At 42.6% G+C, this 22,442-nt stretch overlaps 1 protein-coding gene across 4 annotated transcripts in view; it reads right to left on the bottom strand.

The window, feature by feature from the left end:
• Positions 1 to 627: 627 nt before the first annotated feature.
• slc4a3 (solute carrier family 4 member 3) overlaps positions 628 to 22,442 on the bottom strand; it is a 32,965-nt gene continuing 11,150 nt past the window's right edge. For 3 of the 4 annotated variants that reach the window (XM_086050877.1, XM_086050878.1, XM_086050880.1), the window contains 16 exons: positions 21,121 to 21,266; positions 20,676 to 20,856; positions 20,050 to 20,185; positions 16,190 to 16,373; positions 14,887 to 14,992; positions 14,526 to 14,710; positions 14,124 to 14,343; positions 13,838 to 14,053; positions 12,755 to 12,903; positions 11,385 to 11,852; positions 10,980 to 11,069; positions 10,354 to 10,520; positions 9,917 to 10,170; positions 9,391 to 9,560; positions 7,519 to 7,692; positions 628 to 6,328 (listed from right to left, as the gene is read on the bottom strand). In XM_086050877.1, the coding sequence (XP_085907003.1) occupies positions 6,251 to 6,328; positions 7,519 to 7,692; positions 9,391 to 9,560; positions 9,917 to 10,170; positions 10,354 to 10,520; positions 10,980 to 11,069; positions 11,385 to 11,852; positions 12,755 to 12,903; positions 13,838 to 14,053; positions 14,124 to 14,343; positions 14,526 to 14,710; positions 14,887 to 14,992; positions 16,190 to 16,373; positions 20,050 to 20,185; positions 20,676 to 20,856; positions 21,121 to 21,266 (2,924 nt within the window). In that variant the 3' untranslated portion in view covers positions 628 to 6,250. The remainder of the gene's footprint in view (positions 6,329 to 7,518; positions 7,693 to 9,390; positions 9,561 to 9,916; positions 10,171 to 10,353; positions 10,521 to 10,979; positions 11,070 to 11,384; positions 11,853 to 12,754; positions 12,904 to 13,837; positions 14,054 to 14,123; positions 14,344 to 14,525; positions 14,711 to 14,886; positions 14,993 to 16,189; positions 16,374 to 20,049; positions 20,186 to 20,675; positions 20,857 to 21,120; positions 21,267 to 22,442) is intronic. The other variant, XM_086050879.1, reaches the window with a different exon arrangement.

Below are 22,442 nucleotides of genomic sequence, written 5' to 3'. Positions count from 1 at the left end.
ATACCTTTACAATGTGTTTAAATAGAAGTTGTCATCATAGTAGCGCGCATGAGGGGAGTATTTGAGATTTTTAGACGGGATTTTCACCTGCTGGCGGTGAGTGTGGCAAGTACATCCCACGGTGGACGGGCAATGACTTCATGGTGAAGATATCAGGGCCAACTGAGCTATCGAAACATTGAAAGATGATTTTTTTTTTCCAGCACGTTGCTCCATATCGACACGGCTCGCTATAAAGAGAACATGATGCCATTGTCCTGCGTACACTCCAAATTCTTAGAATCCGTCTGTTGCAGTAAATAAGAAGTTGGGAAAGGGAGCGGTCCGAATAGACCAAAGTCAAGTATTTCTCTCATCTTGCGGACAGACAAAGCCAAACTTACACAACAATACACCAACGGAATGGCCTCATTGCCCTCGTGTTGTTTTTGCCCTCGTGTTGTTTTTGCTGCACGACAAGACATCTGAACTCGCTGTCGAGATTAAACAAACATTCAGCAAGCCCTCGAAACGAACAGAAACATGAAGTGAAATCATTGGAGATCCCGTGATGATCCCGGGGGTTGTTACACACCAATAAAATCCGCTTTCAAAAGTTCAGAATATACAGATCTATCATAAAAGAAGTACAGCATATGAGTTTATTTACAAGGGATCATAGTAGGGAAAGATATAGTCAAGAATACAAATATAATGTATCTCTAGAATCACCATGGTTCTGTTCATTTGTGAGATTATTACTGAGACACAAAATGTTTAACCTCTATCGATGTGCTTGTAGTACTCGGACTCAGAAGGTATCTTTGTTCCCAACCGTCATGTTGAATTAAAGACTTTTGAAATAAAAGAAGCGAGTGTGGGTGGTCCGCACGAATGGAGGTGACAAAATGTGCCGAACAAAGACTGTTGACAGGGCCGAAATTGTCGAGGGTTAAAAGAAACCAAACACAACTATTTCCCTTTTCAACCTGCATGTTTCAACAGCTAACAAGCAGACAGGAGAAGATTAGCGCCACCACACATTTTATTATCTTAAATAATAGCCGCAATTCCTCATCTGTCCTTGTGTAAATAGTGGGCAACATGTGCTTTACACGTTGGCTGTGGCTATAGTCGCTTAATTGTCATAACAAGAGCACGTGGACATGTGGAACAGACTCTTTTCAACTTTCGGGCGAAGACCCGATCCCTAAATTGGAATTCAACTGGACGTGAGCATCGATGAAAATGTCTTGAAGAGCCTGAAAAGTGAATTCATTCAAAATCCATTGCTTCATGTGTGCTGAAAACACATGAAAAGACAGTCCTGAATTGTGGAAAAAAAACCCATTTCATCATGTAAGCCTGTCCTCTTCCTGTCAGCCATTTTGGAAATGATGTCATTGTTGGATGGCCATCAGAAGCAGAAAAATGGGTCTGAATTTCTTGCTTTAAAGGGGGGAACTATGCACATTCAAAAAGTTGCTAAATGTGCATGGGAAAAATGCAATAGGCTACCGCACAGTCATAGTCGAGGGAACAAATAAACATAAGTCAACAGCCGCTGCTGCCTCTGCGAGTGAACATGGAATACTAACTTTGTGGGTGCTCACTGTATGGCGGGTTAAATAGCTAGAAAGCTACAAAGTGTTGATAGGTTTGTTTGCTGACACTTAAAAAAAAAAGGCGCTAGAGTGGTCAGAAAAAGTTGCTAATTGTCTGGCTTTGTCATGACACCATAGCTCCGCCCTGTTGTCATGGGAATAAAAGGCAAACAAGAGAGACAAATCCGTCGCCCGGAAACAGAACGTGCTATAATTCGCACAATGCTATTCCGTCATTTTGTAATTTGACTGAAGAATGTCAGAGAGCTTTTACGAAGACACCTGGGAATGGTTCAAAATTGTGAACAAAAGACATCACATGTCGCCTTGTACTTTACAAGGCACCACTTGTGGAGCGTGCAGTAGTCGTCATAGTAGCAGTAGTGGTGCATTTAGTTCATTGTTGGGTGTTTTGGTCTGAAATTGTAGTGTTTGCTTCCCTCTCGCTGCCCACATCAGACCCGATTCCAGCCATTCCGGGCAGGCATTTTGTGGCCAGAAATGTGCCACCATGCGACTGTGCGCAACCTGTCCCGACACAAATTGGCCAAGCAAGACACTGTGTCAACATGTCAAACATGAGTCATGTTTTGGTACAAATGTACAATTTGGGGTTGTCTGTGTTGTTGGTGAACTTTGCTAAACGGCAATCATGTGTGGACCAGCATGTGCTCGCACTCAAACATTTGCATTCAAATAACAACAGGGAGCAACGATGATGAATGTGTTGTGCCATTCCAGTTTGGGCAAAAGAGTCCAAAACCTTAACAGCAAAGCCTGTGTAAAATAAAACGGTGAAAATGGGATTGAGCATGGAGCCGCAAAACTAAAAGCCAGCTAAATGCTTCACATTTTGGGCTGATGAAAGTGAAGGGAGGTGTCAAATCAAAAATCAAAATCATTCAACATACAATTCATCATCTCCACTTGAACTCGCATGCGTTGTTCAACACAAAACGCCAGTCTGTAAGCCATATCTTACTTTTTGAACAAACATGTCTCGGCTAACTAAAGGTTGGGAATTTACAGTTCAAAGGTCACTTTACCCTGAGAGAATTCTTGTATGGCTCGTTATGTAGGCCGGGCGGGCTCGTGTAAACGCACGTAGCGATTCTTGAAGCCAGCAAACATTTGAATACGCTGTTTCATAAAAAGACCCACTGTAAAGATCGACTCTTCACTTTGAAGCACTTGGGGGAGGGCGGGGCGTGGTTTTGGGTCACTTCAGCTGATTGTATTCCTGCAGCTACAAAACTATCTGGTTAGTCCGAGAAAATAGGAACTGGTTATCTCTTAACCACACGTCAACGCTTACAAATGCATGCGTTTCTTTGTCAAAAAAGCACATCACACCAAAAGCCATCGCAACCTGATCTGTCCTTCCCAGCTCTCCAAATGTCCTCAAGTGCCTTTAAAAAAGGACTTGGAAGAATAAATCAAAATCCAAACACGTGTTCCAAATGCTTAAGTATATCCTGGTATATGCTGGTGGCCACATTGACACCGCCAGTCTGCCATCTGATGGGCCATTATCCAAGGGCAAAACATCACCTGGCCACCCGCCAGCTGACGTGGCAACCTTGCTGGGACTTGGTGACCATCCACCAAGCAACCCCAACTCCGTCCGTCCGCGCCAACTAAAGTTTCGCAGCATCAAGAACAGAGTTTAGAAAGAATGTTCATGTCCTTGTCTTTCTCCTGGAGAAATGTGTTGGTGGTGGCCGGAATACATCTTTTTGCATGACTGCAAGCCTTCCGAGGATTTCGGGACTCCAGAGACAGCAGCAGCTTCAAGCGCTGCTCAGTGCTTATCAGTGGATTTTCAAGAGCTGCACTCTTAATACCATGGATTTGTCCGACAGGACTTCTCCCTTTTGCAGAGTGAATAAAAACATATGCCAAGAAAAAAACACAAATGTTGATTCAACTTGATTTGCATAATAATTTGGAACAGGGCGTAACGCTTCACTTTGGCGATTTGGACTCTCAGCAGACATTCAAGTCGAGCCATTGTTAACGAAGAACTTGAATGGCTTTAAATATGAATCTGAAGCAAAGTGTCGTTGCTTTCAAGTTTGGTGGCTCGGCTAACTGGATTTTTATAGCGAGCTCGAAAAAGCCGGCGGGGGCTGAAAAGTGAACGACTGAACACAGATGCTACATTCGAATTCCCAGTCATACTATACAATACATCATTCATGCACCCTGCCAACACTCAACTGCTCCCTGGCGTGTCGGCTACACGTGTGTTTGCTTAGTTTCTCGGCTTTTTCAGCTGACGTGTTTTCTTATATTATTCATGACATATGTGAAATGTGTACTGGAAATCTTGTTGCGAAGATGAAAGACCCAGAATGAAGAATGTCTTTTTTTTTTCTTCTTCTTTTACGGGGTGAAGCAAATTACACAATGTCCTTTAACTCTGGGCCAACACCACCTTATTTGCAGACTAAGTTTAAACATGACTAATCAACAGCTTTTGCATAAATGTAAAAAATATAAATAGGTTGACAAAAGAAAGGAGATAAAAATAGGAGTGACTTATTTGTGTGCGGCCTTTTGTGTGGGGCACTTATACCCAAGGAACGTTTGGCTTCAATGGGTGTTTACATCTGAGCCATGGAGCGTGTTTGGTTGGCAGCGACACGTTGACACTCAAAGTGCTTCAAGTCTGTACAAAGGGAAGTTTACCTGCACTCAACAACTGTCTTTTTGATTCGGGGAATTTGAACCCGTTTTCTAGGCTGGAACAATCGTATAACCTACACCGAGAACACTACATGGAAACTTGGCTTTTGAATTTCTCGTGTCCAAGTAGTCGGGTGGAAGGGAGGGTTTGTGTTGTGCCCACTGCATGCACCACATGATCCAATACATAAATGAAAAAAGTGGAACGCGGCAGCTTGGTGATGAAGTGCAAATCCAATCAAATCATTGTGCTTTGTGATTATAATAATACTAGCTAATTAACAAATAGCCACCCTCATAGAGATTTTTCCGTCCATGAATTGGGAGCTCGGTGACAATCCACCGTTATCAAGCTACTAGCATGGCAAAGCTAAAATGTACGGTACAGGTCATTTTCATATCATATGCTCATGGGAAAGACATGCGCCATGGAATTTTGAAATTTAATCAATTATACTGATATAAGTATCTGAATTATTGGCAGTTGTTAACATCCAAAAGGTAATCGTTGTTTCTAAGAAAAAAAAGTCTTTTGGAATATTTTTTCTTTTTTTTTTTTAAGCCTGAATGTCTTGACCGTTATGTATCCCCCCAAAATGTCATGATTTTCAACATGTCTTCTGAAGATGTTAATTACATATTTGGGATAGGGATTTTCTCCTATTACGCAATTTGACTGTTTTGTGAAGACTAACACAAATGGACCGACTGTCTTCTGAGTTCCTTTTTTTGCAATTCTTTTACAAATGGTCCTCCTGCGTCACCCAAGTCCTTACGTTAATGCCACTTGAGGAAGCTTCATTATGTTGTTGCAATACGCCAGAGCAATCTGTGCTCTGAATTGCCAGGGTGTGGCAACCATTTGCATTCACACAATAGCAGTCAGTAAAATAGATTATTTCAGAGGTCTGTATGAATTTCTCAATTTGTCAGGACAAATGCATGCCTTTACCATTATTATGAATGCATTAAGACAAAAAGGTGCCTTTGAGTGGGCCGCCACCATTCGCGATGGTGTCCAAGCCAATGGGTTGTATCAACAAAACTACAGTCATCATTCTGAATGTTTTTCCATACGAGTTGAAGAAATCTTGTTGTTCAGACTACATTTACATTGGACTTCCAGGACATGTCTGCCTTTATCTTTTGATTGTCTTTACCATTATGGGCTCATGTTTTAAATCACCAGTACCTTTTTGAGAATATGACATCATACATGGCTGTCTCAGCATAGGCTACGAGACAATAGAAAAACGGTGTAAATTAGAAAGAAAAAAACGACAAGTGCAGCTATGAGCCGAAAGACATGAAAATGTCAAACTTTTGAGACAAAATGCTGAATGGATTCCAACCCAGAGTGTAAGTGAACATCCGATCACAAGTTTATCAAAGGCCTTTTTTGCACATTGTTGCATTTTAGAGGAAATGGCAACTGTCCAAAGGAAGCTACTCTGTGCATTAAATATCATTTGGCTTATTTCCTGCAACATCCTTTTTGCTTTGGGGGGCAAAAAGTTCGCCTATTCATTAAAGTATACAGACGACATTTTTCAAAGACTTCCTGACATTCATCCACCAACCTCTTACTGTTTGTCTAAGAGGTGACCATTAACATTGCACAAATGCCCAAAGCCTGCCAAGTAATTAAAGGGATAGACTGAGTCATTTTCTTGTCATGACTTCAGGTTAGGGACTCGCACACAATGTCGGGGAAGTTAAAACCGTGCCGCCTATGCAAGGCCCAGACATTTTCTGTACACATTTTTGTTACTTTCAGTTTTTGGTTTTTTTTTTTAAACTTGAGGAAAAAAAAAGATATATATGCTATCAATCTCTTGATGTAACACCTTTGCTAATGTTTTTTTTTTTTTTTTTTTTGCTTTATAACTCTTGTCCTGTCAACTCTCAAGAGGTCAAGAGCATGAAGAAGAAAAAGCAGGAGAAGGAGAAGGAGCAGGAGCTTTTTGGCTCATTCAACTTCAAACGAGCATGTGAATCTCGTTGTACTCATCCCGTCCATCTTCATCAAAGTTGGGCGAGTCTTCATCGCAATCCAGCTGTGAAGATAGAGACAGCCTAATTTAGCTTGGATGGTTCAGGTGACCAATTTGTGTTTTTTTCAGTCTTATTTTGTACAATAAAGAGCAACACAAACAAAAAAGTGAATCAGATGTCTTCATATTAGAATCTGGGCTTTTCCAAATGTTTACAAAAATAGCTCATTAAATCTGTCTAAAAATGTTACAGTGAATTAGTGATGATTCTAGCAGTAAAAAAAAAAAACCTCAATAATGCTGAAGTTGCCCACATTTAAGCCTATGGGGGGAACAAGTCAGCCCAGGAAAAATAAAGCTTCAATACAATTGATTCGGTATTGTGTACTTCGGTTTGGTGGATGAACAAAATCGTGAAAAGTGAAAAATCCGCTTCACGTTTTTTTTTCTTTTTGTGCAATCTATCCTAACCTTTTCACATGTTTTGTGGTCTTGCTAAAATGCCAAAATATGCCATAAGATGGCGCCAAAGCCTTGTCTAATGGGAAAGTAGTAATTGGTGCCAAGGAAGTATTTTGAATCGACTCAAATAATCTTTAAGTCATTAAGAGTAACGTTGATCGTGAGTTCAGTTTTAAATGGTTTGGGGATGTGAACAATTCATAAGCTTACTGTACAAATATCCCTTTGAGGGCGTGCATCAGTTGCATTTTTAGCTATTTGAGTCAGGGCTTGATAATAAGTCAATAAAAACTGAACCCTTGAATCTGCAGTGTAACACTAGCCTTGGAGTTTATGGCAGTTCCACATAGATGTGAAATTTAGTACATGCACTAAATAGTGGTTTGGGTTAACACGGAAACATGTACTGCAGTGAAGAAAACCATATGTGTTTTTTTGCATGCAATACAGCATTTACTTTGTTGAGCTGAATATTCTTTAAAATCTCAAGTTGAGAGAGAAATGTATTCTCCCCCCCCCCAAAAAAAAGTTAGACCATCTTGGTGGGTTTGAGTGTCTAACCACAAAAACATGACACAGCCCAAAATGGGACCTTTTCCAGGTAGAAACATGAGACATTTACATTAGTCATGAAGGAATTTGAAGCTCAATATTTGCATTTGCTTTCGAGGTGTGAGTATTGGACACAAAGGCAAACGGGGTCACGTCCATCCGATTGACTCCAGTTGGCAAAGGTTCCAGCGGGGGAAGAGCCTAGCGCGTTAGTGGAAAGCCCCCGCCGCAGCACCTACCGCCTGGAGCTCCCGTTCCTCAAAAATCCTGGAGAGGATGACGCGGCGCAACGGCACTGTCATGATGAGCACGAAGGGGAATGCCAGCGAGGCGGCGGTGGACTTGACGACCCACAGTGCCACAATGCAGCCCAGCTGGATGAGGGTGAACATGTTCATGCGCCATGTCTTCACCTGCCGACACAGCGCGTCAGTAGAAACGCGTTAAACACTTGGAAGCTCCACTTGAAAACAAGCTCAGCAGGATGGCTCATCTTTTTGGCTCCATCTTGTGGACAAGGACTGCTCCCCGGCTGTCCATTTTCTATAGCGCTTACTAGCGTTGCCACAGTTTCCTTAACCCTTTCACTGCCAGCCGCTTTCAAAGCATTGTGAGTCAGTGGAAATTGAAAAATATTCACCAAACGAAAGAATAGACACTACTACACCAGGAAAAAAGTTTGACTCTTTCCTTTTCTGTTGTTTAGTAATCAGCAGTAGGACATAGGGAGGTCTTGAAAAAAAAATTTCCACCGTTTCTCCCAGAAACTGGAGAAACCTATTTTTTGTGAGACCAAACAAATCAAGCAGAAATGTGACTTTGTAACGCTAATATGTTTTTCCTTACGTGACATCATTAACCTTTGAGATATTCCAATCCCAGTATGCCTGCATTCCCCTTCAGACCGCAGAGCCGCGGCTCACAGACCCCTGTGAGTCCAGGGACCCCCGTTTGAGAACCATCTTATGAAATAAATCATTTCGATGAACTTGGATCAGCTTGTGCAAATCAATGTCAGGACGGGAAGTAGGGGAAGCCCCGAGCTTGTACATGTGACTGTGTCATTACTCAGGCTTCTGGGCATCCGCGTCAGTGCTGGAATCCGTAACATCCCAAACACTAAAGACTGTCATTTGTGCAGTTAGCCAAGCAACACGACCTCGCAGGATGGACCCGCGTTGGCTTTTGGCTGCAGACACACACGGCTGGATTGTGTTCTGCCGGTCGACCGCTAATGACAGAGGACAAGAGTGAGAGCATGTAGTGCAGATATTCTTGCTCTTGTCCGCATGTGTGACTATAACAAGTGTGTGTGCGCTCGTTAGAGGCGAAGGACTCGGGTCACATCACTTGACTCGAATCGTCTAAAAATAGACATTATATAGTTAAATACACATTTAAAAATCAGCTTTTCCGTGAGCCGTTTGTTTTGTTTTCAAAAGAAAGTTTATTTTGTATGTAGATCGATTAATCTGTCAATGATTATTTCGATTAATTTGAAAAAGAAAACATTGTAAATAATTTCTTCTCAAAAACAGGACATTATTCCAAATGAACAGTGCAGTAAATGCTCAAACAAATTCATTATGATTCGGTTTATGGACTGGTCACATTTCAGACAGTCGGCCAAAATGTGGATATTTGTTTTGTAAAGCAAAAGCGCATGTTTGCAAACGCCTTATTTTGATTCAGCACGAAGATCATCAATCTGATTTCATGGAGGACTACAAACAGTTCTGAATATTTACTGTTGAGAGGCTGAAATTCTGACCATTTGGACAATATTAAGTTAGACAAGGTCTCAAAACCATTAATCGATTTGTCAAATTACTTGGCTATTAATAAGAAAAACAGCTAAACTGGATCAGCTTCGCAGATTAGCTCAGTGATAGCTGGCCAAACACAAAGTAAGCTTCATGTCAGTTATGCATTTAAAGCAACAGACTAAACAGAGACTGGTTTGGGACCATTAAAAAAATAACGTGATTGTGAATGTGCTACTACAGCAACGTGGAGATTCTGAGTGCTAAGTGGCTAACGTGCTAATACATGATGTGACTCAGCATTGACTCAACACTTACGTGACCTCCCTCCCGGTGTACCTTACGTACCTTGGTGACGTAAATGTGGTCGGGGTGGTGCTTGGCCGGCGTGACCATGAGCGTGATGCGTTCGTACAACTGGATCCCCGTCAAAGAGGTGACCCCCATGTACAAGAAGATGCCAAACAGCACGGCCAGAGGGATGAGGCGCAGCACATCGGTCATCACGATGGACATACCTGATCGGGCCGGTCGGAATCCAATTTGAATCGCAGACAACATATGGCATCAATTCATGACTCAAGTCTGCATTTTGGTAGCAGCGCACTAATAATGCACTCTCAGCATTCATATAAACCTTCATGAGACATTGCGTCCTAGTGGGGCATATGAGAGGCTCAAGAGGCTCTGTTAGCCATGCTAACGGCCACAAGTACCAGTAACTGATTTCTGTATCCTTCACAACATTGAAATAAGGACAGTATCAGACCCATAGGATAGCTGTTATCGGTACGTGTCCGTTCCATTCCATACGTCCTATTTACTCCATGTTTTCTGGGGTGTACTGTATTTAGCATGTCCACCGGCGTCTTACCGACAAGCACGGCGACAAGCAGCCCCGTCAGCCTCTGCTCTTTCACTTCCTGGATCATGGGCTTCTCTCCAGGCGCCGTGGCTTTGCTCATGACAGTCAGGGCGTTGACGTGAGTGACCGAGCGGACCGTGGCCGCCGTCAGCCACGGCAGGCCGAAGAGCGGGCAGAAGGCGCCCAGGATGACGATGAGCAGCAAGTCCAGGTGGAACCCCGAGCCTTTCACCAGCCGGCGCTCCTTCTTGCTGACTATCAGGCTGTGAGAGTCAAGGAAGAGGGAGCGGAAATAAGACAAACTCATCCTCATGTCTCTATACGTATGTACGTGTATATATGTGCAGTGGATCGGGACATAAATTGTGAAAACGCACAAAGCTTTTAACAAATAGCTGAAAAATGATCCCAGAGAAAAGACACAAAGAGGGAAAATCTGCACTTACGAGGTGATCTGCGTTTCCATAAAAATGAGAATAAACACAAGAAGGGCGGGTACAATGGACGCTCCCATCATCCAGGTGGGAAAGGGCTGCTTGTCACCAAAGGGACTTATGAACCAGCCTCTCTTGTCGGGGGACGTGACTGAAAAGCCGGATGGCACATTGAGTTTCTGAACGGAAACAAAACACAACAAAAGGGATTAAGGAATGCCTCCAATGTTCAAGCGACAAAGGCAACTTAGGATGCATTTACACTGCGTGGCTAAAGTGACACAGTTCGTTTTGTTTTTTTTTGTTCTCAAGGGGCACAATTCAGAGATGTGTGATGGAAGCGCACACGGAATCACAATCAGATTTCTTCATACGTATTTGACAATGCAAGAATGATAGCAAGTGTGAATGGTTGCCTGTCTCTATTTGTGCCCTGTGATTGATTGGCGACCATTGCAGTGTACAATTTGGGTCTCTTTGCATGCAGGTTCTTTGTGTGAGTGTTTTATCACTGTAAACACGGTCTTGGGATATGTGTAACTTGTAAATGTATCCATACATATGCGTACATGCTGGAAAAAAAAGAATCAAATTAATTGAGCACTTGAGTGTAAATCCAGCATTCGAGATCCATTCACCTGTGTGTAAGTGTCGGTGATGGAGTAATCCACCAACACAGAAACTAAAATTGAAATGGGAATACCAAAGTCCCCGATGATTCTTCTTGCCTGTGGGGGGGATAAAAGAAGAAAGTCATCTTTTATTCGCGAGAGTATACAGTCGATGTCACTCAACGGTCTTACCAATGAGTGAGCAAAACATCACCGCGAGAGCTTCAGCAGAGCGGGGTTAATTAATTCTCCCGTTAGGTTGGGGCTCCAATCGACCCATTTTAAAGATAGCAGAAAACAATCAAATATCTATTTTTCAAAAGGTTGTATGGATTCAACTTCCTCTGCTTGGCTAAATCTACATAAATGGCTGTTACTGAAGAACGAACACGACACGTGGTTTAAGCATCCGAGGTGGATCTGAACGGTTACCTTGCCACCTAAAAATCGACTGTTTCTGAACTTTCTGAGGAAGAAAGCCACAAAGAAAGTGCCCATCATGAGGACGAGAGACAGCAGAGCAGTGTTGGGTTGGTTCTGGACGTCATGACGCTCCGACGGAGGGGTGGCGTCCCCGGGGTACCATGCCATCAACGGATGTTCTTGAAACACCTGTAAAACCAACCAAAAAATGCTTTCCCCAAAACATTCACGTGACAAACACAGCCAAAAACCTCTTTCTGAAAACAGCATCTCCATATTGACCTTGAAAAGCTTCGAGAAGGTCTCGTAAATGAAGATGAGGGAGATCAGGAAAGCAAAGATCTCTTGAGTAAAGGGTGAGATGAAGCGAACAAGGAAGCTGCCCTCCGCCGCCACAATCAGCAGGACAATGAAGACGAGCCAGAAACCGATCCACACTCGACCCGTCAGGTACTCAAAATCGTAGACCTGACAGAACTGAGCGACAACACAGTTGGCAATTATGTGCTCACTGGAACCAAACCAGTCTTTCTTGTCACGATTGTCATAAACGAGGCTCCCAAGGGAGTGCCCTGCAGCCTCGTCAGGGGAAAATATACCCACAGAGGATTTCCCACGACCTGTTTTTTGTAATGTCTGCAGATATACAAATAGAATTCCAATGCACTAGTCGTCTTGTGGCGGCACGGTGGTCGACTGGTTAGCACGTCCGCCTCACAGTTCAGAGGTCGTGGGTTCGATCCCGGCTCCGGCCTCCCTGTGTGGAGTTTGCATGTTCTCCCCGTGCCTGCGTGGGTTTTCTCCGGGCACTACGGTTTCCTCCCACATTCCAAAAACATGCATGGTAAGTTGATTGGATACTCTAAATTGCCCCTAGGTGTGATTGTGAGTGCGGATGTTTGTCTCTGTGTGCCCTGCGATTGGCTGGCAACCAGTTCAGGGTGTCCCCCGCCTACTGCCCAAAGACAGCTGGGATAGGCTCCAGCACGCCCCGCGACCCTTGTGAGGAGAAACGGTACAGATAATGGATGGATGGATAGTCGTCTTGTCTTTGAGTAATCCAACAAATAGGAAGTACAAAAACTTAAGTCGAGTAGGAGCAACTGGGTTGTACTTCCGTCTCCAATGGATCAGGAAGTCAGGCAACCCCCACGGGTTATATATTAGGGACACCCCCATGACATGAACCAGGTTGTGGGAATTCCTCTGTGGGTATTTTCCACTGCCGCAACTGCAGGGCAGTCCCCCTGGGGGCCTCGTCTAGCAATTCCTAACACAGCTGACTTGGCTTTCATCCTATTTTGGAAAAGATCTCTTCACCTCCATGACGAGGTTCATACAGCTTAGCGTATGATGTGTTGATGGTGATCGTCTGCTACCTTGTAGAACGCTTCCTCGAAAACCAGTAAGGGACCCGAGAATCCGATGATGAGAAGAGGCTGACCAGCCAGTAGTGAGAATATAACTCCAAGTGTCGCAGTGGAAACAATCAGCTCAGTCACCCCCATCATGCCCTCTGTTTTCTCCCCTGCACGTGAAGACATAAAAGAGGCATAACACCTGTTAAACTCCCACCAAGTTTGTTTCTCAAGAACAGCAATTATGACATGTTGAATTTTCCAAAAGTGTCAGAAACGCCAGTCAACCTGGTAAACATGGTTTGTATCTTGTGGTTAACTAGTTTACTAAGCACTGGGGTTGTGCAAGCATGAAGTGACTTTGCGAACTTGGATGATAGAACAGAGAGACGAACCCTCTTATGTTAGCATAGTGCTTGCTAGTTGGTATGACAGAACACAGATGGATTTAAAACTTTACAAAAAGCGTAAAAGCATCCTGGGTTCTGCTGTCGGTCAGGGTACAACAAGAGATGTTGGAGGTTAAAGGAAGTTATTGTAAACTAAAAAGGGAAATCTTTCTGTGGGTTGACACAGCCGCGTATTAGCCTGTCAGTGCACATTCGGATATGTTTTCAAAATGTGAATATGAGGCATGGTTAAAGAACGCTGGACAACATGTGGTGTATATAAAACGATATATAGCTGCACTTCACTCCCTTTACCGTGATGATTAAATTGCATTTTTCTTTTTTTTTCGGACTATGACCAGTTTTTCAGCAAAAGTACAATTTGTAACCTATTTGAGTTGATTTTGGACAATCGAATAGGGAACGCGAATTTTCAGTCTGAGCTCTACTAAGGGCCACTCATTGTTTTGGAGACTCGTGCCTTGATTTGAGATAGTGGCATGACTTGCCCGACGAAAAACAAACACTTGTGTGAAAAACTACTAGCGTGAGATTTGGAAGTTAAGACTTCAACACTTGCATTGCGTAATTTCATCCCAACATTGGAAGTTTTATCCGAAAGAAATACTTTCAACCACGTCTACGGTTTAATTTGACCAGCACGGTAACAGGAGTGTCAAGTGACGCTTTTCAGTGTGTTGTAAAGGTGCCTCACCTAGTAACCCTCCAAAAGTTATGGTGGGTGACAGCGCAGCAAAGTAAATGAAGATCACAGCAGCGACGCATTGCATGTCCACGGCATCTTTCAAGTCGCTGACGTAGTTGGGGTAGCGGCGCCGAATATCATGGATCAGTCCTCCGAAAGGAATGCCTGAGCGCTTCAATGGGTCAATCTCTTGGTCGCCGTCCTCCTCCTCCTCTTGAATCATATCTGGATGGAGCATGTGGCAGTTTTTCCCGTAACTTTGTCTTACTTAGTGATGAGATGACGGATTGATTACCTTTGTTGTTCTGCTCCATGCCGAACGACGAGTGGTGCTTCTTCAGCTCCCTTTCCTTCCGCTTGCGCAGCATCTGCTTCTGGAAGTCGGCTACCGTCTTCAGCAAGTCTTTGCCCTCCACGTCAGAGGGCGGAATGACAATGCTGCAGTCTAGGAATTCGTTGATACCGTTGAGAAGATCCTGTCTGTTGTCGGCGAAATAAGCCACTTCGTGGAAGTTCTGCAATTCACAATATCACAACAGAAGAACGTTCAGAGACAAAAGTACATGAAATATTCTATATTTTCAGTGTTTCATCTCTCTAAAATACCATCTTTCTTTAACCTTGGGAAAATGAGATCCCTGATAGTGGTTTGCGTGAATGTCTTTTCAAACGGTGAGAACCGTGGAATGTTTCGCACCTTGTCAGACATGAGCGTTGAGAAGGAGCGTCCAATCTCGTGGTAGTCCACGTTGGACTGACTGGGACCAAGCAAGACGAAAATAAAGCGAACGGGAACCGGGATCTCTAACACCGACTCCAGAAGCACGGCCTCATTCAGCCGTACGAAGGCCATGGCCGGCTGCTCCAGGAATTCAACGCAGCCTGCCGTGACACAAAATGAATGCTCGACAGAATGCGGCAAAGCTGGCCTGAATATTCTAAATTGACGCAGACTGTAAAATGACAGCATTCCTTTAATGATGCACTTGAATCATTTTGATGCTACAGTATATGAGAGGCCAAAAGCAAATGAAGTGATATTTTGTCCAAACGCTCACCAACTAAAACAATGACAGCTTCAGCATCTCTTGGTATCTTGGCGAGGAGTTTCAAAGACCTGGCGGCCGCCGGATGGCTCTCGGGAGATACGGGGTGGAGAGATTTCTTGGAGGAAGAACAGTAACACAGATTAGCCACATGATGTTCGGAGCAACGTTCTGTGACAACACCATGCGGCTTGGGACCAATTATATTTTTTTTATCGAGCCAACAGCGCCATATGCAGCCTCCCTGCGATATTGCTTATTGAATCCCCCACCCTGCCTTCCATTGAATTTAAAACAAATCATGACAAATGCCAACATTTTCCATCATCACGAACATGACAAATTTGCAGTCAATGCATCACAAAGTCTTCAAACGAAGTACCAGTGTGTTGACTCAGAAAATAATTCATGGCATGTGGTCAAGCGGGCTGTTTGACTCCTTCAGGGAACACCTCCACAACTTGTGACCTCGTCAAGCATTTCGATGTGACATTCATGCCTCTCAGAGGGGCTTGAAGGCAGTTAGAACGCTCCGATTAAAGATTACCATTGATCGGAGCTGAGTCAAATATGTTGCGGGATTCCCGTAAGACCAAAAAAAAGACAACTGCATGTGGATGATGTGATATGTGCTGCAATATTTAAACTTTTTTATAGCCTTTCGACACCTCCCTTTTCTCAAACAGGGGTCTGTGAGCCTATTATATACGAACATCCAAAATAGCGCATACCTACATAATGTATAATTATACTGTATGTTGCTACTACAGTATGCACATGTATTCATGAAGCAATTTATACAGTGTGTATATACAGGGTGACCCCCCACAAAAAAAACAGGCCCCAAAAGAACATTTGAATTTGGAAATTTGAAATAGATTTCTGAAGAAGAAAAGGCCAATGAGTATAATGTGAAGTTCCAAACACAATAAACTAGTTATACCTATATGTATATATATATATATATATATATATATATATATATATATATATATATATATATATATATATATGGTAAAATTATTGCATTACATTTTTTCCAAATACATTAAAAAATGTTTTAACATGAATTTTTCACAAACAGCCACGTGAAAGCACAATTTTACTTAATAAAAAGATCTACAGTGAATATTTATTATTAGATTTTTTTTTGTTTAGCTTCGGACAGTTTTAGAGGATTAAACATGCCTCTGGTCAAATTGACCTGTGGACATTGTTGTAAAACTGAGCTGGGCAACAAACATAACGGGAGGGATGGTCTACAGGCTTCTATTGGGACTATTTGGGAAAGATCCACTAAGCGAAGGCAACTTACAAAGAGACTGACAAAGACGTCTTGTTTGGGGTCATACACGGGTCCTTTGCCATCTTGGTGCTCTTCCATTTCCTCGGCTACAAGGGGCAGGCTGGTGTCCTGGACATGGTTGTGATTGAAACTGCCGTGAAGACTGCTCGATGATTGGTGTCGGTGAAAACGATGTTTCATGTCACTTGGATGACTGTAGTCAAAAAAAAACAATGCGTATGTCAATTTGATTAGAGTTAACTGTGGGATTTATTGGTGCCTATGTTAAAAATGTACAGACTGTTAGATTTCCCCCAAATGAACTAGAAGTGTACAAAGATGCTTTCAAACTTCTACTGACAACTCAGTGAGATGTATCACCTCAGCGCATTTCCTTGACACCAATTCCTTTTCAGACAGCCCTTTGATGGTATCTCAGGGCATTTCAGAGCACAGAAACTACGAAATGCTGAGGTGGAAAAAAATTTGGCGATAAGTTCCACAGCAAGAAAAAAATTAAAATTACAAATAGCATTATTTGTGAATAGTGAACCGCAAGTTAGAACAAAGTTTCACTCCCTTCTAATGTCATCTCAAATTCATTGCTGTCCACCAAGTCCAATGTTGACATCACCCCCCCACTCATGAGGACCACATGGTCCGGTGTGATGGTACCAGACTTGGACAAAACAAGCTCTTGACTAAAGGAGGTGGAACCGTAAAAGAGAATTGCGCACAAGCCGTTCCTGATGAATCTTTCAAGTGGCCCGAGCGCGCGACGAGCCAAACGCTAACAGCATCGCGATGTGTTTCTTTCCACGTTGTAAATCTGATGTCAGTCTCATAATGACCGTAATGACGGAGGCTTGGTTTCCCTGTGGAAGCTGCCAGTGATATGCCGGGAATTTACGTGGAAAGGCTGACAATGACCGCACGATGGCCCAGTTGGAATTTTGGCTGGGTGGCCTCATTCGAGTCGCATTAGTTGTGTTGCTTTGTGTGTGCGCGTGCAGTCGTCCGTTGCCCGCAGCCAAATTTGGGCAAGGCAATTCTCCAAAACATGTTTATTAATGAGCCTCTCAGTGTACGTATCAAGGAAACAGACGCCGGCTGAGTTGGCAAGCGAAATCCATGCGTTTTGTACGATACAAGTGACATATTCTGTTTTCCCATTGACTCAGCTATTGTATTTGGACAGGCATGAGTTGTTTTTGTCCCGCTAATTCCTTTTGACAGCATCCATGTGGCTAATGTATTTTCATTACGTAATCCTTCAAATCTATACGTCTAATCAATTACCACCGCGGGTTTTTTTTTTTTTTAGGGCAGCTTTACCGGCATGTCATTATAAGTCGAAGTCAATAGGCAGGAGAGCCTTTTGGAGAGCAAGGGACTGTCACATAGCTTACATTAGAGCCACATTCTTATGTACAGTGCATAACAAATGGATTAGACAACCTGTCATGTCCAAACAACGACATGAGACCATCCAGCAACCACTTTGAACAGGAATGTAGAATTTCAAAGGGAATTTACCTTTTTATGCCCATTCGAGCCAGCTCACTGGCTGACCGTCTAAGTCAGAATCAGGGATATTAATAGTTTGGGATTTTTTTCATGATAGTTACTTTTTATTTCATTTTGACTTTAGTTTTTTTAAATTGAGTTAGTTTTAAGAGCAGGTTTTTTTTAAATTTTTTTATTTTATTGTTTTTAACCCTCACCCTTGTCCCATAATGACTGCCACTGGAACATAATTTATGCAACACCAAAGCATGGACAGTTATGCCATTACGCAACGCATTTGAACTCAATCAAATGAGAAAATATTGTCACCGAAGACAGAAAAGCACGGTGTCGCAATGATGTCATTATCTTTGCCGGGAACTGATTTGTATTTGTCAATGAATGTCTTTTAGGGGGGTCATTTTAGCTCACAAGTCATGAAATCATTAAAGTCATTGTGAGCATTGGATGGGAGTGTCCAATGCTTGGCTCTAAATCACATGTGTATAGCGGGTGACCCCCCCCCCAAAAAATGGACTCGCTCGTAGGCATCGGTTAACGGTTTTAAGGTATGACACATTTCAAAATCGCTCAGCTTTCCATTTTCAGGTAGAAGAATGAGTATATGCAAAACATGCTTATGAAGAATGGTCGCGAGTGGGTGAAAACATCAATGAGAGCACCACCCACCAATCTTCAACAAATTCAAGGTAGCTTTAATTAATAATGATGAATTATTACAAGGATTCCTTGAAATAAATGTTAGTTTTTTATGGGGACATTTCAAATACAAAGAAAACAGCGGCAGTCGACAAGTTAAAATTTGACATTGAAAGACATTGTCTTGCAATTCCAAATAAAACCTTCCACCATTTAACTAGAAATGAGTAGACTAGACAAGGTGGAGAGGACTAATGTTTTTTTCTTTAATGTCATTACACTATTTTATATACACAGTGTTATTTTCCTTTAACTTGACTTATTAGTCTTGTAGCCATATGACTAAACACCTGAATTAAAACAAAATAGATGAGGAATCAAGCGCTGATTATGTGCTTGCATGTCTACCGGCTTGAAAGGTACGTTTTTGTGTGTAAAGTATCGCAAGGCCAGGGCTGCCTTCCACCAAGCATCATCGATAATGGTGTTGGCTTTCAAGCCGGGCATAAGCACAGTACGGCTTCAACATCTGCAGTCTTGTCAACCACAGGAAAGTTCAGATGATGAGCCAAGTGTTGTTAAAGCTAACATTCTGGAAATTCCCACTGTGGGTTCCCTGTGTCAGCCTTTTTCTAACACCAAAACCAAAAGAATAAGGAAGAGGGGAGCTTGGATCTTCTCATATGTCATCTTACATATGTTAACATGTAGCCACATTCCTGCCATTGAAGGGACTGAGGAAAGTACATTGAAAGTTAAAAAAAAAAAGTTTCCCCCACCATCCAGATTTAAATTTGAGATTAAGAAGTCTGAGATCGCTTCTGGCCAAGGCTGTAAGAACGCACATGAACACTGTGGGTGGGAGTTATGATTGTGAATTATGATCCCTAAAGTTCAGAGATTCACATGGCCCGTTGTCTTCCTCTCACTACGCACTGATTCTTTATCATGGAAAGTTGTTCAATGTGTCATTGACATAGCCAAGACCAACACACTTGACAATAAGCATCCATTTTAGGGGCTATTTCAGACACCTCGTACTTGGAAGCTCTTCCGTAACAAGTTTACAATCCATTCTGCCTTTTTCAATCTCAAGTCTGTTCACATCACTTGAACAAATGAGCATCTACTGTACTTAATGTGACTGAGATGATGTGTTATTGTTCGTGATATATGACCGTCTAACCTGGGGGTGCGTTTTTCAACAAAGCACTCATGCAATCAATTCAGTGTTTTATTTTGAAAACTCGGGATCCCACGTGAGAGGATGTTGGTGAGGAGTTAATTAATTAATAAATGACCCTTGGTGGTCAGGGTAGGGTAGGCTAACCCTAATTCAGAGTCGATAAATAGGGATTGACATTTTACCGTATTGTTTGGACTATAAGGCGCACACACAGAGTTATAAGGTGCATTACTGCGCATTAAGGGAAACAAACCAGTACAGCAAATACGTCAAACTTTATTCAACTTCAATTCAACATCACTACAGGAGGCGCACCTGATTATAAGGTGCACTGTCCATTTTAGAGAAAATATAGTCTGAAAATTTGTATTATTATGATTATTTTACAGTTTAAGAACTGTGTCAAACAGTTCCTAGGGGGCTTCAACAACCGTCTTCACTCTTGGAGGCTATACCTCATACTTTTGTCAATTGTGTCCAAACACAATCAAAATACTGTGCGAATAGAATCCAAGGACGAATCAGCTTGGTTACCGACCTGTGTTTGAGCAGCAGAGCCCTCAGAACGCAGGATCTGTCTTCAGCTCTAATCTGATCAGAGATGATCATCGTCTCCACTACCAAATGGGCGATTCCCGGAAGAGAGTTTTGCTCCAGGTCCAGAAGGATTGCACCTTGGAAAGATCAGCATCAGATATGACACACCGGGCGTCTCAGATTACGAGTTGCAGTCCAGTGTAGGCAGTGTTGAAGGCGGAATGCACCGCAGTCTATCGCTAACCTACGCTAACGCAGCAGTTAAGTCATTAGTCACTTCCAGGTCATATACACATATTGTTGCAGATTTATTTATTTCATCGATTACATGTCGATGAATCGATTTACTGGTACACCTCTACATTCATACCTACAGACAGGTTAGTCTTCATTGAACCTAACATGCGACCACACAAGCATGGGGAAAACATGCAAACTCCACAAATGAAGGAGCCCACACTGGAACTTTCAAACTCAGAAGTCTGAGGCAGATGTGCCAACAACTGTACTTGTCAACCATGCTGCCAGTGAATTTCTTTACTTGTATTTTTTTCATCTAATCCTTATAGATTCTACACATTCTTCAGTGAGCTGTTGTTTTGGCATATGCTGGGAGAGTCTCTTTACCATGCGTGATAGTCCGGCGAAGCTCCAGTAGGCTGCGGAAAGACAGCGAAGCCACGTGAGGTTTTCCCCAGCGGTCCGTCTCCTCCTCGACATCCTCCTCGAACTTGATCCAGCGGGCGCGCTCCTTCCAACGCATTTCATGGTCCTTCTCCACAATCAACTCATTGAGCTCCACAAACAACTGGAGGTGAAGCAAAGCAGACATGTCATGAATACAAATGACATGGCTGGACATCAGACGTGGGTGTTGATCACACACAGTATGTACAGTGCAAGTCTGACACATGTCAAGTCTAGTCCCCAGTTTGCAAGCAAGCTGAGTCAAATTATGACTTAGGTGAAGCAAGTCTTAAGTCAAGTCGTACTGTCCGTAATATCAGTATCAGTCTCTGTACTTGCCTTAACTACCTGCACACAAAAAACTGACAGTGAGTGTTCCACACACCTCATGAGTCTTCTTGTCCGACGCTCGTTTCTTCTTCTTCAGGCTGGACAGTGGCGTGGAACTGCTGCTGCTACGGCCAACCTGAATTCGGGACGACTTCTTCACTAAATGGCGTCTCACGCCGGGGTTGTCTTCAAATCTGTGACCTGCAGGAAACCGAGAGCTTTTCAGCAGATACCATCTTGCTAACAGGCTTATTTGAAATGGAATTTAAAAAATAATGGATTGGTAATTAGCGTGACTTGAACTCATTGCTCGGACAGTATTGATACAATATCTGTTGTGGCTAAACCAAGACCCCAGTATACATTGTGTTACTGATCATAGTAGTTATTATGGTACTGCATATGTTTCTTCTATGTATTACTGCATATTTGTATTGTGTTTATATTGTTATACTTTTGGATGATTAAATGTAGAGCAGATCACATTGCCGCCAAATTCTAAAACCTAAAACATCTGATTGCATGACATGTCTCAGTTGAAAGTAAACGAGATTAATACCATCTAAACCAATATAAGGGTACAGTTGGCTACCATGGATAGAGCGTCTTGAATTATAGTCGTTCTTGAAATGTTCACAGCAACTGATAAACTTGGGTTTTCATGGAGAATTGTAAAATAAATCAGCAGGAACACATTATTTATTATTGTTCCAACAGGTCTTGGCCGTCCTGGTCTTTTGTGCTCAACAATGTCTTTTTCATTCAAATCACATATTATTAACAATAAATAATCCAACAGCGGCAGTCTTTTTCATGGGTCGAGGTGGCCCATCATTTGGACAAATAATCAATTCCAGACTATCTTAGACAGTGACGCTTCTCCCAGCTCAGCAAAGCATTTGCCATAGCTCATCAATATCATTTTTTAAAACTTAAAACATGTCATTTAAAAAAAGCGGTTCTAGCTTGAGTGGCACCCTGCCTGACACCCTCTAAATTCCCCATAGCAACGGCAACGACTGGAATTGGACTTGTGCATTGGACCAGTATCCCCCCTTACTTGGCGTACTGAGAGGGTGTTCAAGGGCTGGACAGCAGCATGATAAACAACACTACAAGTCCACTGCTAACAAGGTCACCCGCGACTTCGGTGAGTGAAAGCAGTTCAGAAAATGGATGGCAAGAATGACAAGAGAGTTATGAATTCTGTCCCTCCCTCTCGATGAAATCCAATTCTCATGGCATGTTTTTGCTGTTATATGCTGTTGTTGACATTAGCTGAAAAAGTCCTTGTGACTGTTCTCAAGGAAAATATGTGCTGGTCTCCTTAGAACCATTTTAACCAAGAAGCTCCTCCAACACACCTGATTCAAATGA

This window comes from Filicampus tigris, chromosome 14 (genome assembly GCF_054856515.1).
Source record: "Filicampus tigris isolate MCC_2025a chromosome 14, RoL_Ftig_1.0, whole genome shotgun sequence".
Lineage (NCBI taxonomy): Eukaryota > Metazoa > Chordata > Actinopteri > Syngnathiformes > Syngnathidae > Filicampus > Filicampus tigris.
Note: the sequence above shows the minus strand (reverse complement) of the source record. Positions and strands in the feature narration are given on the sequence as shown.